Raw genomic sequence first — 16,503 nt, 5'->3', positions numbered from 1 at the left:
GAGGCAGGTAAATTTTCCTCGAGGAATTTTAGTAATCGAGGTACTCGAATCATTCGAGGAATCGTTTCAGCCCTAGTGTCATATGCTAGCCCGTCACAGTCGGAGTATAAGCATGAATCATAAAGACCCGAGTGAAACCCAGCTTGTTCCAGCTACACCATCGCTCATCAGCTCCGGGTCGGCATCTTCCTGGTGCTGTTATTTCAGCATGTTTTGACACATTTCTGACAGCGGACTAATCGGTGAAAGATAAAAAGCAGCCGCTTGAACGTTGCTGCACTCGCGCTCGGTGCCGTTCGTGTTTGACACCGGAGTCTGAGCGGGGGTCAAGTTGGGGTCAGAGGAATTCCCTCTGCAGGGAGGAAACCTCTCGCCTGGTACCAACACTTGCTCACTTTTCTTTCCAGCTCCCCCCCATCCTCCACCCTTCTAACCTCTCCTCTTCACTGAAGCACATCTCTCTTTCCACACAGAGGGAGAGAAAACATTTAGCCACACGCTCGAGCGCAGACAACGTGAAAGCACAGGCTTGTGAAATGTTCCAGTGCAGCTGCTCTTGACTCTTTATAATGTGCTGGATTGTTTTGGAAGGATTTAAAGGGAATTCCCTGACCCCTCCTGCGTTTCAAACGCTGTGGCCGCAGCCATGATGAATAGAGAAGAGGACACTCAGACTTGTGAAGATGACGTAGCTGAGAAAAGCGGACAAAGCAAATATTTTGTTTCATTTTACCACTCAGATAAGTATTTAGCAGTTATGTCATTTGTCTCGACTTATTATCTCACTGTAAGCCTCCTTCACATCCTGAGGAACCTGCTGACTGCTCTTTGCTGCAGGTTATTTTCTTTTAATAATCAGTTATTCTGACAACTAATTAGATAAAAAAAGATTCCCACATTCTGCAGATTTTTCACTTAAGCCTTTTTCAAACGTTAGAAATAGATGAAAAGATACAAATTCCCTTTTCAAATAAGAAAATAAATCATTAACATGTGAAAACATTAATAAAGTGCAGGGCTGATATACTGAGTATTATTTTGAAATAATTGATAAATAACTGGACATTAAAATGTGATTTACAGATTTTCCATTTACAGAATTTGAAGCAGGTGAAGAGTAGAATATATTCACAGACAAATATGGATTTATCTTAAATATATTTTTGTTTAGTTGTGACTTAATTAATGCTTTAGTACGTTGTTCTTTCGGCAAATGGCCTTTTTTGAGTCTGTATGCTCCAGTTAATGATTACTGAATTACTAAATCAATTATCAATAATCGATTTAATCTCGATCAGTCGTTTCAGCCTTATGAGACGATTTGTCCTTTAACGGAGCGATGGCTGCGTACGGAGAGATCCGTGCACTTACATGTGTGGAGAAACCTCGTAGAAGTTGACGCCGCGGTATCGCTCCATGTGGTTCTTGGTGTAGATCTCCAGGTCTTTATACGGGTTCACCGACACCAGCACAGAACCGATGTAAGTCTGAGGAAAAGAGAACGAAGCGGTCACATTGCAATAAAATAAAAACGGTTTTATAAGAAGAACATGTTTGAAAATTGTCGGCAAATTTCTTACATGTGTAAATTATGGCTCTAGAAATTAATTTAGCTCAAGAAAGACTGTAAACTGTATTGAATTTTAACAAAATTAAGAAAACTCAGAATCCCTCTTTTTTTTTTAATTAAATAAAAGGGCTTAAACACATTTGACAAGGGTTTAAATTATAAAATTTAATCTCAAGAGGTCCAAACGCCCGAGCCACAAAAATAAATGATTCATTACAATAATGTTTTCAAGATTCTAATAAGTTTCAGAAATCTTAAATTGCTTTAAAAAAATTTTTTTCAATACAGAGACATAGAAAACTTTTTATAATTTACAATTAATTTATAATTTAATTATATCTTACAATTAAATTTACAATTTACAATTAAAACCAAATATTTTTGAATTTCAGATTCATTTAAATGTCCCAAAGCAGCTTAAGAACTGGTGGATGGTTCTGTTGTACAACGAAATGATGTAGACCGACTTTCACAATACAACTCAAATATGACATTTTTTACTTTAAAACTAACTCTCACTTTCACAGTGAGAGTTTAGTCTTTTTTTTTTCTTTTTTTTAGTCTTTTTTCATCTGAAAATTGTGACGCTAACAGAAAGCTGCTTCACGAGAAACGTTGAAAAATAATCGTGTTGTCTCAGTATCCCTGCGAAGGCTCATTCCACCTCCAGGAAAAGAAAAAAAAAATATGTGTCTCATTAGAGAAAACATGGCACTAAACTTAAATAATCCCATAAAAATCAGGAAAGTTTTGCCTAATGTGTGCCGCTAGCCCTCGTCATTGACTCACATAGATCAGGTTCTCCTTGAAGCGTTTCCGCAGGTTCTCTATGAAGGCCGCCTCGCTGGTGAAGTTCTCCAGCAGGACGAAATCCTGCACTCCCACCCGGTCTCTGGCTGTCAGGGCCGACTCCATCATAGCCCGGACCCCGTCACTCGCCACCACCTGCAACAAGAGAGTTTGTTAGTGTAACTTAAAAAAATAATACAACAAGCGTTATTCTTCAATGTGCAACACAAAAACCAACGGAGATAAATTAGAGTCTTCGATTTCCAAGAGTTTTTGTGACGGTAATGAGCAAATAAGAAGGCCTGACTGAAAGTCAACCAGCAGAAGAAGAAAAAGTCGACTGTAGGACCAGGACAGCAGCAGATGGAAGTAGTTCTACAGTCGGTCATGTCAGGTTCAGTAAAACTGCATCATTTATTGTTCGTAAGGAACACAACTTAAAGATTTTAAGCTAAATTATAGTGTGCTAAAAAATTCACAGCAGCTGTTCATTCTCAGATAAAGCAATGCTTAACGACTCAATCTCTTCATGTAAAACAAACAAAAAAAAAAACACACCTAGGTTTGATTCAAAGATGTAGGAAATTATAAGCCTTACTTAGTAACATCTACATAATTATAAAAACAAAACCTAGAAGCTTTGACCCTTGTTATTCATAGTGAAACACATATTAATTATTGCTGTACTCATAAAGCTGAACAGTCATGGAGTAATTGTAGTAAAAAATAGACGCACTGAAAAAAAAAAAATTAAATCAGATTGTGAGAAGGATAGAATCACTTTGACCTGAACTGACCCGATATGTGACGGAAACACAGAAACAAAAAATCCAGGCACTGAATGCAGCATATCGAGAAGCTAATGTCAAATTTAATTATTTAGTGCATTTAAAAACCCCGCATCAGACGGTCAAAGTGCTTCACAGTTACATCCACAATGGTAAAACAGCAACAAAAGTAAGTAAAACACAAAATCAGGATTTAAATTACTATCAGACATATCTAAATGATACTAGAGTCTGAGTGGTACGGACAGGTAGAGGTGAGATATATTTCACAGCAGCACGTTTAAAACTTTAAAAGTGAGCAGAAAAATGCCAGCGTTTGTGCTGGGAAGAAGCAAAACCAAAAATGCAAAGGTACAAAATGTTGAAGCCACCAATCTTTTATCAGTGCATCTCTACTAAAGAGGTAGAGATATTGCCTCGTTCAATATTCCAACCATAACAACAAATCTACACCAAATGCATAAACGCCACAGTTGGCAAACTACAACTGTGTGGATGTGAATGAAACAAACACTCTGTTTTTGTTGGTGAAAGGCTTGTAAGTGAACTTCTCACTTCTAAAAAAGCGAGATCGAGCCGAGCCCAGATGTGGCGCCAGAAGTGTTGTCGCCCCAAGCCAAGTGCAAAAAAAAAAAAAGACCCACCCCGGTTTCACTTGTTTAAAAAAGTATCACCAGACAAATTTAGCATCAGAAGTGCAAAGTCAAAGCGCAGCACTCACATGTCTCAGCTCATCGAGGCGTTTGCCCAGGAAGCCGTTTTCTAAAATAGTGGCTTGAGTTTTCCGCATAAGACTGGCCAAGTTACCGACATCCATTGTTGAGATGCAGTCAGCAGTGCAAAGTGCAAACTGAAATAAGTTGGAGGAGGAAGGAGCCAGGCTGAGGACAGGACACACAGTAGCACAGCAGGTGTTGTTGTTGTGTTAGGCAGTGCAGAAGACGTCTCCCTCAGGAGGCTACAGCGCAGACTTGGATTGAGAAAGAGATGAGAAGGCTTGAGGGAGGACAGAACGTATTAATTAGAGCAGAGGGAAAAACAGGAGAGCGAGAAAAGGGAAGGTGAGTCTGACGGATGCTGGGTTGGGACTCCAGTCCAGCTCCATCACTGCTTTAACCCTCCTAGAAACTCCTCACTGCAGCCATCTTGAGGCCCATTAAAATCTCCACACACACACACACACACACACACACACACACACACACACACACACACACACACACACACACACAGAGCATCTTATTCAAGTTTCACCCAAATATGCAGAACTACATTTGATCTCAGCCCAAGTGTTCGGTTGGTCTTCCCCAGCCTGAGTTGGTCCATGTCCCTGAACGCATCGTCCGGCATCAGGACAACAAACCTGACACAAACAGCAGCTTCCTGAGCCTAATAACATTAGCTAACACTGCCTGCTCCATTTGTGCTCTTTAATTAACTGAACCAGCCTGTAATTTAACTTTACAGCCTCTCAAAGAGGCGAGTGGCTCGGCTGGGAGGGAAGGAAGGAGGCTGCTGGAGTCTCTCTCTCCTGATGCTCATTCACTGTTGTCTCTTTCAGGCTGAAATCAAAGCTGTACAGTAGACAAAAGGTCTTAAAAACGACACAAATTCAGGGTAAAACCTTCTGATTCAATCCCCAGCCATTTTCAGTACCGGTAAGAGGTTCAAAAATAAAAAAAAAGAGGAAGTTTAAAAGATGTAAAAAGGATCAGATAATTCAGGATGCTAAAATAAGAGACAGACATCAGCCAGAGCTGCTCGTTTCACTTTTTGATCATTTCACATCCAACTTTTTTTTGGATCAAAATGATATCAGATACCCAAACCATCAATTACAGTTTCAACACCAGTATATATGAAATATATTATAAAATAAAAAACTTATTCCTTTAGACTTCCCTACGAAGAATAAAGTTCTCTTGTCAACCTTCCAACACTAATTTAGACAAAAGAAGATATTAAAACTCAACTAAACAGCTTGATAGGCAGATATTTGCAAAGATGAGGCTAAATTCATACAATTTGGCTTCTTTATCTAAATAACATTTCACCAATTGGCTTTTATGATGAACTGAATCTGGTTTTAGCAGGAAGGATTTGGATTGCTTATTGAACAATTATTCATTTCCTGAGCATGGAATCAAATCTAAAGATGAAGTTTGGTTTATTTCAGATCGTCTCTGTTAGCATCAGGTCATAGCAAATCTGGGTTTTGGTATTTATGTCTCTCATTTTGTCTTTTGGTGCGAAACATCCTCGTACAGCGGGGATATACAGCGGATTCGCTCTCATTTTAAGCTTTTAGAAACAAACACTTGATATAACTCATCCTCTCAAGACATTTTCTGATTAAACACGTCTAGTTCAAATCCTGCCTGAATGATTTATTTCCATAACGTATAAATGATCCTTTGCTTTCTTAACACCCATGTTATCAGTGCTACATGTAAAAACAAAGTAACGCAATGAATCAGGAGTGTAAGGAGTTGGGAGAACACCTCTGGGGATCATAATTGTGTGTTGATATGTAACTTTATCCCACACAGCCGTGTGTCTCCCACCACTCGGCTCTGTTTGGACAACATGAGCTCTGGTGACCTATTGTTTCACACAGAAAACAGCAGCTGTGAGCGAGTGTGTGTTGCTACAGCCGAGTGTTTTAACATCCTGGTAATCTGTCACCGCTTTGACTTCATTTTATTTGCTCCTCTCACCTCCCAGTAAAGGAACGGAGCTTCTATGTTTAGGTATTTTACCAGTTCAGATCTTTGAATTCAAAGGCGTTGCTGCAGCTGGAAACGCGGCTTCCTCCCCAGAGGGTTTGTTCCTGGGAAAGACTAAAGTAGCAGCAGGTTCAGCCCAAATGTGAATAAAGAACCAAGCAGATTTTACTGTAAAATGGAAGAAAATTTACATGACTTTGCATATTTTATGGAGAGACAGCCTAATTAGAGTGTTCAGCACATTTCTTCTTCTTTAACACATCCTCCTCTGTGTCGCGCTCCATTACTTCACCGTTTCCCAATTCTTCTTTCACCGTTTGGCTTTCCTGAGGGTACCGCGGATCTCCGCCCGCTTTCAGGAACTCAAGGCGTACGTGCCTGCCCGGCTGCCACTAGTCGTCATGTTTTCCAAATCCTGTTCAGCAAACAGAGCCGCTCAGAGCCAGGATGGAGGGAGGAGAGCTGAGAAGCTCCCACGCTTCTGAGATGACCGATCGCTAAAATCACCATCGCTCAGACCAGGGCTGAAATGACTAATCAGATTCATTGTCAGCCGATTTAGTAATCGCTAATTATTAACTGGAGTATACAGGAAAAAAGCAGAGCAGTAATTGAGCCAAAACTGTGCAAAAATATATACATTTTGCATTTAAGTTAAAAAGAAAACATGCTATGTACCCAAAAGGTTATAAAATTTTTATTTTCTTATTCTTCTTATGAAAAAGGAATTATATTGTGTCTTTTAATGCATTTCTAACATTGTATTAAAAAAAGGCTTAAATGAAAAATGCGGAACGTGGCAATTAATAAAATAATCAATAAATCAATCAACTAAAATAATTATTAATTGCATCCCTAGTTCAGATTGAAATATCTCTACATCATCAGATCTAATGTTATTACTGCTAATCTTTGATTGACTCAACATAAAGTAGCTCTTAACACCAACTGTCTCCACGTTTACACTACATGTTCATGTGTGTTAGACCTTATTTAAATGTCTTTTTCAGTAGAGTCCATCCACTTCTAAAAGGAGCAATTACCAGATTTATGTGCAGTAAAATTACTGTAAATGGGTAATGGAGTGTTATAGTATTATAAAATCAGAAGAAAAGAATTAAACCATTACGATCAGAGTTAAATAGTAGAAAGCCAGATTTAGCCATTTAAAACATAATTGGATTTATATTTGGAAAGCGTCGCCAGCTGCACACTTAAAACAAACTTGTTTTTCTGCTTGTCTGGAAGACCACAAATGTTAAAAGGACTGAGTTTATTCAGCACTTTTCTGGTCAAACTACCACTTAAAGCGCTTTACGCCGCAGCCGCATTCACACAGAGTTCAGTAGGAAACTTGAGGTTAAGAGCAGGAGCACAGAGGCAGGAGACACAAGGAATTTAACATGCAACCTTCCAGTTGCAAGAGTCGACCCACTGGTTCAGACGATTAAAGTTTATTACTGGAGAGTCAATGCCCAAGATGCAAAAAACATATCTTGCAAAAGCATTCTTTTCAGTTTTTTTTATCAGCTTGCAGCTGCAAACATCAATATGTTTTATTGGAGTTTTTTGTGAAAGACCAACACAAAGACATGCATAAGTATAAACAGGAAGGAAAACAATCCAGAGTTAAAAAAAGAAAAACATTCAAAAATCTGAAAAAAGTGGTGTGCAAATGCATTCAGCCCCCTTTACTCTGATTCTCCCAAATAAAATCCTGTCTAATTTCTTCAGAGCAATCTGGTCAGTTAGTTAGTTTTGTAGATAAATACCCTTTCTTGCTTGTTGTCAGTTTTCAATTTTTATTGTACACAGACTAATTGGAGAATAAAAAACAACTCAAGGATCAATCTACAAGCAATCTACAGCACAACTAAGACAGAAAAACATGTAATTATGATACGATGGCTGAATAATACTCAAAAAAGTCAATTTTACATAATATTCATTTAAAAACCCCAAAATATGAAAAGGTTTAGGAGTTGGCAGTACTTTGAAAGGACTCTGTGCATCTGAACTGGTTGGCTCAACAATTTAGCATAAACTTATGGCATGTTCAATAAAGCTTTGTATAAACCAATCAGACCCCAACGCATGTCAGCCAACTAGAGTACAATGTGTAAGCACATAAAATATAAATAACATATGAAAAATGTCTTGTTCTTTCTTGTTCACATGATTTTCAAAAAAAAAAAAAAAAGTGTGTAGATTTGCCTAATTTAACTGCTCTCTCAACATTTTGCCCCTTTTTCCACATTTTTCATCTCTGAATCAGATTTTTGGCGCCGATTTCTCCCCTCATTTGGTTCTGCACTGGCTGGTTTAAACAAAAGGGCACAGACTGTAGAAATAAAGACTTAAATTTAACTCAGTCTTAATTTCCAAGTGACTGAGGTTTTAAGTGAAAGCTGGAGTAAAGCTAAACGCACTGTGACCCCAGAAGCTACGCATGAGCTGCTGGTTTTGTTAGGATCACAAGACAACCACAACATTTTATAAACAAGGAAGTGGTTAAAAAAACAAAACAAGGATCTTTTGCAGAGCTTCCAATCAGTCACGGTCTCTTCAAGCTTGTGTGAATGTGGAGTAAGACATATCCCACAAGTCTGTGCATGTAAAGCTGTCAGCGCTCGAAGCGTTCTCCCACCGCTCACCTGCACAAGATGCAAGCCGTATTACCATTATTTTTTTAGCATTACCATAGAGACGCTCCTCCAGCAAGTTCAGATCTCTCCACACAGCGTAACAACGCTCCGCAAAGCAGTCAAACAGGTGGAGCGAGCAAAAATTCACCACACATCTGAGGGCATGTGGGCCAAACAAGCTGGCAGCAAATAAAATCCTCCCAATTTCCTTCCACAAAAATACATTTTAAACTATTCACATTGTTTATTTACTCTATTCTCTACTAGCCACGTAAGGATCCAGTTCATAAAAACAGGCAAAACATGATACTGGTTTTCACAAGGAGGAGACAAGATTTGAGATTTAATTTTGGAAAATCAAAGGATTCTAACTTTTTTCTTTCACTTATTCATAGATTGTGTTTCTATGCTGATCTAATATTAATAGGCAAAGTGCACAATTTTTTTTTTTAAATCTTTCAAATCTCCCGTCATGTCACGGTTGGTGTGCTTGGAGACTAGAAGGACATTTGTGTTGAGTAGCAGAATGCAAGCTAGTTAATCAACCAGCTAATTACTTGTTAGACTCACTGGTTTTTTTTTCCTTGATGAAAAGTTCCTTAGAAGTCATCTAGCTGTGCAGAGGTTTGCTAATTAACCCTTCAATAAATTCAGGTGTGTCGAATCAAGGCAACATTTAAAACATGCAGGACATTAAACCTCTGGTTATGACTTCAGACGCCACTGCTCTACAAAGAGCAGAACGCAAAAAGAGTTAATGCTCTGCCCAATCAGCATGTTTACATAAAAACTGCCGACTCCTGTCCTGCACAACAAATCTGTGCCCATTCATCAAAATCAAAAGAATAACAACAAATATCATAAAAAATTTTAGAACTGCAATATGTTATCAGGCTGAACTCAAGAGATCAAATCTTACTCCTTTGCAATTATTTCAAACTATTCTTAAGAAGTAACATCTATTATCCAGTGGCAATGCTCCAACATTGACACTGGTTAGAACTGACCTGATGGTTGGGTAGATTGAGTTCAATAAGGAACATTTGTTACATTTTCAGCTGATGCGCTTCACTTTCATACTGAACTGTCAACCAAACTAAACCCTTTGAAAAATATGTTTCACCCTCCCGCCTGTGGGGGCGCTGCACCAAGAACCATTGAAGGAAACAACATGAAGAGACATCAAGTGCAACTTCCTTCTTCACAAAAGGTAAATAAAAATTGAGTGACATCAAATTTTTTAAAGATTTCTCCATCTTTTAAAAGTAATTTCTCCCACCAACATTGGACTAGCAGGATTGTTTTGGTTGTCTTTAACCAGAATCCTCTGCGCTACAGTCGGCTTCTTGTTTTTCGAGCCGTCTCCGGCCTGGTTGGCTTTGACCAGCACAGAGTTAGTCACAATATTCTCAACTGTTTAAAAATCGCATCTTTCTACTCAAAATGTTGTCACACAACCCATCAAAAAGTTTGGAGATCTCTTCACTGCATTTCTAATCAAGTGATGTTAGCTGAATCTGTCAAAGCAACCAGGCAACTAAAGAACTACTTCCTTTCTTACTCCAAAATAAAACTGTCCAACATGGAACCACTTACCTCAACAAACTAAGGCGTATTTTGACAAAAACTAAATAGTGTTTCAAAAGAAAAGGTGCTTTAATGTCAAACATGAAAATCAAGAGATCTCCTGCCACACCCCTACAAAACACCACCGTCTACTTTCATTAGAAAGAATCAGTTCCTGTCCTAGAAAACAGAGGTAGCGGATACTTTTAACCTACAAGTTAGCATTAGTGAAGAACAATTTGTCATTCAAACAATCTGCGAGAATCCACCAACTTACCTGACACCAGCGAAACTCCATGGAGAGAGGCTGCTTTGTGGCTTTCATATCATTAATCTTTACCCTCAGCCTGATTACATTCCCTTTCTGAGCAAAGAAAAGCTTTTCACAACTCAAGTTTGCCACAGTCTGCAAAGTGACAACCGAGGAAAGCCTGAAGAGAATGAGGCGAGCCCAGTATCAGCTTGTGAGCTGAAGTCAAATGCCTCGCAGGCAACAATGACAAGTGTGTCAAGAATTTCATGGAGTAATATGCAACTCTGGCATGCGTCAGCTATCTGTCCTGCACATACATACCCTGCTGAGGCTCAGTGAAGATTTCTGATGCGGATGAAATCCCTATGGATGCAGAGGCATGTCCCAAAGCATGAAAGAAGTTCTGACCCGCTATATCCAAAGTAACAAGCAGCTAGAATCTACTTCACATTGACACACTGACTCTTGGGTTCAGTGAATGCAAGAATGCAACAGAGCTACGCAACACCACTGTGTGACTGCCTCGCCCTGGGGCACTGCAAACACACACCCATGCAGACACACTCAGAAGTGAGGGCACTCCCTTACAGATATCAAATAGGTCCAACATCACTGTGACAAATACGAAGCAAGATGTGCAAAGATGCTGAGAGGAGACAAAGTTTTAAAAAAAAAGAAAGAAAAAAAAAGCAGAGCAGGTGAGCATCAAGTTATTCAGTCTCACCTGTTTCCTTCAAGTCCAACAAGGTACCATCAAGGTTGTTTCACAATCTGAAGCACAGTGTGGGAATCTTACTTCACAAGTCAGATGAAAGTAACTTCCCTCCTAAAGATTAGTTCTTACCCGTTACCTCTAATTGCAAACTGACAAGTCCAAACTTGACCGTCTCTTTTGCGATCAATCACCCATAAAAAGCCTCCTTGTTAACCACATCCACAGCAACTTTTTCCTCTTTTTCTTACCAAAGGTCTGTATTTCATGGCTCCAGCCCAGCTCTCCTGCGATCCGGACTTACTCTCGTTCCCACTGTTCCAACGGCCCGGCTGTCAGGAATGTGGCCTCCAGCGCCGCGTCACGACCACTATTTAACCGAGAGTTTGTTTTTAGAAGCTCTCCCCTTCGTCCTGAGAGCCAGCTGCCATGGCTTCTCCTCTTACTGCTGCTCTCAGGCTCCGAGCGCACACCTCACTCTGCCTCCTCTTCCTCTCACCGCGTTCACCCCGTCTTCCTCTCCCTCCCTTTGGAGGAAACAGTCCCTGTGTTTTTGTGACACAGAACCCCCCCCCGGTCCTTTCTTTTTTCTTTCTGTAAGTATTTTCCCTTTTGCCCCCTCCTCAGTCCAGTGGACAACTAGACTCTAGGGGGAAAAGATCGAAAGCATGCTCCTCATCTTCTTATCGTGTGCACAAACACACATCTGGCCCTAGCCACCACTGGAGAGAAGAAAGAATGAGAGGGAAAAACTGCATGCTGATGCCACTGTGGTGAGGAGTGTGTGTGTGTTTTTCTGTGCACGCATCCAAACTGAACCATGTTCGCCTTCTTCGGTTCCTCGCCTCCACTTAAGACTTTCTACTGGCAGAAATATAGCCGTTGCTCATTGTATTTAGCAAACAAACATCCCATATGCACACGAGAGAATTTGGCATTGTTCAATCAGCATCGACACAAGGAGGGTAATTTGTCCAGACCAGTGCAACATGCGCACGTACACACCCGTCCGCTGCAGATCAAAGGTCTCTGTGGTCTAATACATCTGCTTGTTAACACTAATAACATCTGGCATCTCACAGGCAAGGGGCGTGCGTTGCTGTGAACCGAGGAGAGCTTTCGCTACACTTACTGGACTGCGACATGGATGTTGGTACAACCTTAGTCATCATTTAAATACAGTGTAGATTTGATAATCTTACAAGCCACTTGAAGCATTTAGTGGTTTTCTCTGTACTCCGAGGGCAACGGACAAAGTTTTGAGACTTAAAGAGTAGCGTTGGACGTATTTGACATGAAGAAAATATGTGATCAAGTTATATAAAAAAACAGCAAACCTTCAGCTAACGCCAGTGAGCTGGAAATGAAGTGCTCTGAAACAACATTTTAAGAAAGAAGTGGAAAAGCCAGCATTGGATTCTGGTCAATACTTTTGAAAACGATTATGTCATAGACCCACCTCTGACTCGCAAACCTGCCAGAATGTTTTATGGAGGTGGGAACTAGAGCCTGCTAGGGAAATTTCAGAAAAGTAGGTTCAGCCAAACACGTAGCCTGAAAAAGTATTCAGTCTTGACTTGAAAGTGCTTGATATGTTACAGAAAGTGGGGGGGAAAAAATGTGTCATACATTTCTTATTCCAACTTTATTAACAGGCAGATTACACACGTTTTACAATAGTTTACACTAAATACCCCAAATCCTAAGATTTTTAACAGAATAGAAACAAGCTTCAGAAGAATCTGATAAACAGTGAAGAAGTTGAAACAGGTCTTTGAGATGCAAGTATTGCTCACACTCATACTGTAGTGACGAAACAGTTGTGATATGTTGTGCAACCCCAATAGGCATTAACATGCATCCTGTGCGGATACAGACACACTGCAGAAACCTCGTGCAGTATCTCTGTCAAATGTAAATAAATTAAGACATAAAACATGCGTTCTTCTCTTCATGTAAATCGATATGGTTTACACTAAAGTCCACTCATCTTTTGCAGATTTATATCTAGGATTCATGAGTGAATAAATAAATTTTTCCCTGAAGAAAGCTAGCCACGACTTCTTGCTTTGATGGAACACTAAGCTGCATAAAATAGTTGTTTTAAATGGTAGAGTAACAAGATATTGCAGTGGGAGATCTCTCCATGCTCAAATGATCATTCTTGTCCTGGGAAGAGCCGTCTCGTTGGTTTCTGAGCAAATCCACTTAAGCTACTATGAGGCATGGATAACAAGGTGTGTACCATTGAGTTGATGTTGCACAATAAACTCTCTGTCCAGGGGAAACTTTTGCAAGAATAAACAACTTCAAAAGTTGTGTTTTCAGTTTCTCTGATTTGATCCAACAGGATTTGGCTTGCTTTACTTTACTCTCTGAGGTAAACATCTCCTGAACAAGCTTTGTGACAGAACCAATCAGCTGCAACCTCACATCAGGAGAACCGATTAAAGCGGGACAGTCTAGTCAAAGCAGCAACAGGCAACATGTTCAAAGAGAGGAGCGCCAGCAGGAAAGGCCAAGTTTTATAGACCTCATTAAGGCGTCTCGCTTCTTTCTTGTTGGTCCGACAGAATAAGCCTCTAATCCAAACAATTAGCACCTGCTTCCTTTGAATGTTGCCTCACCATCTCACCACATGCATTTTTAGTAAGAAGAAGCAGAAAGCGATGTGGAGAAGAAGACAGTATTTGTAGAGAGGTTTCCATCTCTCTCAAAGCATCTCGTTTTACCTCAGTCAGCTCTAGCGAGGCAAAGTCTTCCTCAAGGTTGTCCTGTTCTTGCTTTTAATTAATTTACCTGAAGGTGCTCAGCCCCGAGGGCAAAGACCAAGTCTCCTTGGGAGGAACAAAGCCCCTTTTCAACACCGGTAAACCGAGCAAGAGATTCCAGTACTTATTTGCCATCACAACTCTTGACAGCACCTCACCATTATGTAACTTTTAAAAGTGGAATAATTATGTAATGGACATCGACAAATAAGGTTGTGTGGAAAAATTTCACATTTTGCACATTTTTTGTGCTTCCATTTGGGTCTCTACTGCTTATAAGAAGAACCCAAACACTTACAAACAAACAAAAAAAAGACAATCAGCTGTTTTTAAGACTAGCTAATAGTTAAACCACATTAAACAGGCACTGTGCTGTTACCAGAGACGAGCAGAGCACCGAAAGATTTTTCTCCAGAAAGAGAAGCATTACAAGCTATTCAAGAAATTACTCAAGAGCAAAAAAGTATTAGGTATCCAGTAACGCAACAAAACATCAATCATTTTTAATATTTTAAAATTGCATCATCAGCTGGGCCAAAACATAAAGCTATGTGGAGAAGACTTTTTGTTCTACATTCAGTAAAGTTGCTCAGAGTAGAGTAACCAGAAATGTTACCAAAGTAACAGTATCAATAAAATCAATCAAGTAAAAAGTACAGCACAAAGTAAAAATAACCCTAAAAGTTCATTTTCTCCAAAAAGTTACAGCAGGTAAATGTAACTGACTAAATGTAACTAGTTACGACCAAACTCTGGCCGTTGCCTAGCAACCCCAGCGAAGACCACTCCTGTTACCTAGCAACCCAAGAGGCACTCCAGGACGTTTGGTCAGGTTGTTTTACCACTGTATGTGCAGTGCAATGGCTGTTGGAAAGGAAAAGTGTTTTGCTGCTGATTTATCATTCACAAACGACTTGCTGCGTTGTTGGTTGTGCTGGAGGCTCCACTTCTGCTCATCAAAGATGTACCGTTGTATAATTGCGAATCTGTTTGCAGCCATTTTCACGTGCAAGTGTAAAAGTTGAGTAAAAGCAGCAGCTCATTTTGAAAGAAGATTAAAAATAATAGATAGAAATCATCAACTAAAAATAATTTTGCGGAAAAAAATGTGATGAACATGTTTAGGCTTATCTTAACCTGTTCAAGGAAGCATGGTAGGCCACCTTTAACTCTTGTCAAACAGAAGTAAAGAAGCAGAGGACAACGTTACACAGTCTAGTCTCTAGCATGCCCTCTACTGGCCACCTCGTGCCTTTTCTCCTCTGCAGACATTGAAGCAGCTAAAATATCTGAAACAATAACCTGTGTGCTCAGCAATAGAAAGAGACAACAAACCCTTCATGTGGGTTACACTGCATTCGTTCCTTGCCAGTTTTATTCGACGGCCCCTTCCTCCTCCATTACCAGCACATTCAAAGCCTCTGCTGCAGGAATCTGAGTAATGCTTTCCAGATGATCTCACTCTCTCCTTTCATGCGTGTCTCACTCTCACCACAGTGTGAGAACGCCGTGGTCAGACGGAGGGAAGCAAGCACTGATACAACACCAGATAGCGGATAACACTTGTTACACAATCAACAGATCCTGCGAGTTTCAGTCGTTCATCCCTGCCAGCCACTTCTGGCTGAGGACTGAAAAGGTGTGTGTGTGTGTGTGTGTGTGTTTCACGCTGAGGCAGCATATTTCAGCTGCGCTGCAAGAGAGGAGGGGCTACATCTGACCATCACTACCTCACTCAGCTCTCAGACTTTAACCCTTTAATACCGTGCGCTATTATACCTCAGCGGATCCTGGCACTGGACTGAACATCCGGCAACACAACCTCCAATACAGGGATCGTACTTGCTTAGTGTCCAATATGTGCATTTTATAACTAGAAATCTATAAATGATGGGGCATAAAACCACAGAGAGGCTATAAATCCATGGAAACAACACAAACACTGGTTTACACCTGCCATTTGTTCCAGGGTGGAGCATTCAACCACAGCTCTGATAGCCTAGCGCTGCAGCAGGTCCATCCGCTTCACAAACAAAACTTTGGTCACTCTGCCGTTAATCATTACAGGATTTTACTTTGGTCCTGGTGAGCATTTAACTGTGGCTTTTAAGTGAAACCCTACTCTTAACTTTAGGAAGAAAACAGTGTTTCTATTTGCATTTTTAAAAAAAGGGGGGATTGTTTTCAGGTCAGCGCATGCGATCTCAGTTCCGTGGGAAACGAGAAACGAGAGCCTGACTTTCCCCTCAAGCTCCAAGTCTCCTCTCTCCCCATGACTTAAATTCTTCTTTCCTGTTGCACTTCCTGTTCAAAGTTTGCTCAGAGTCGTCTTGGATATAAATAGCAACTTTCCATCCTCCTCGCACTGCGGGCCCAACAAAAAAAAACTACAACTTGTAAAATGTGCCGTGTAATATGATACACATCGCTCTGTCATGTTTAGCAGCTGCTAATGCGGCACGGCAACGTTACAAAGATTTATCTGATTCAAGGTGTCCTCTCAGCAGCCAGTAGGCTATGAATATATTTCCAAACCAAAAGGACTTTATAACAGCTCATCATTGACTTATTCACAAATTACAATCAGTGGTGCAATGCATCCAGTTGAGTCTTTAAGCACGTTGTTTACAATTAAATAAAACCAAGATGAAATGTAGTTAGGGCTGCTTTTACAGAGCAATTT

The 16,503-nt window shown here is 40.2% G+C and overlaps 1 protein-coding gene across 5 annotated transcripts in view; it reads right to left on the bottom strand.

The window, feature by feature from the left end:
• Positions 1 to 16,503, bottom strand: part of LOC103145209 (unconventional myosin-Ic) — a 57,419-nt gene that overhangs the window by 19,853 nt on the left and 21,063 nt on the right. For 3 of the 5 annotated variants that reach the window (XM_007562554.2, XM_007562557.2, XM_007562559.2), the window contains exons 2-3: positions 2,360 to 2,515; positions 1,372 to 1,487 (exon numbers count right to left, since the gene is read on the bottom strand). In XM_007562554.2, the coding sequence (XP_007562616.1) occupies positions 1,372 to 1,487; positions 2,360 to 2,515 (272 nt within the window). Of the gene's footprint in view, positions 1 to 1,371; positions 1,488 to 2,359; positions 2,516 to 10,658; positions 10,747 to 11,300; positions 11,532 to 16,503 lie in introns of those variants that run through there. The other 2 variants (XM_007562555.2, XM_007562558.2) reach the window with 2 other exon arrangements.

This window comes from Poecilia formosa, unplaced genomic scaffold (assembly GCF_000485575.1).
Source record: "Poecilia formosa unplaced genomic scaffold, Poecilia_formosa-5.1.2 Scaffold138, whole genome shotgun sequence".
Lineage (NCBI taxonomy): Eukaryota > Metazoa > Chordata > Actinopteri > Cyprinodontiformes > Poeciliidae > Poecilia > Poecilia formosa.
Note: the sequence above shows the minus strand (reverse complement) of the source record. Positions and strands in the feature narration are given on the sequence as shown.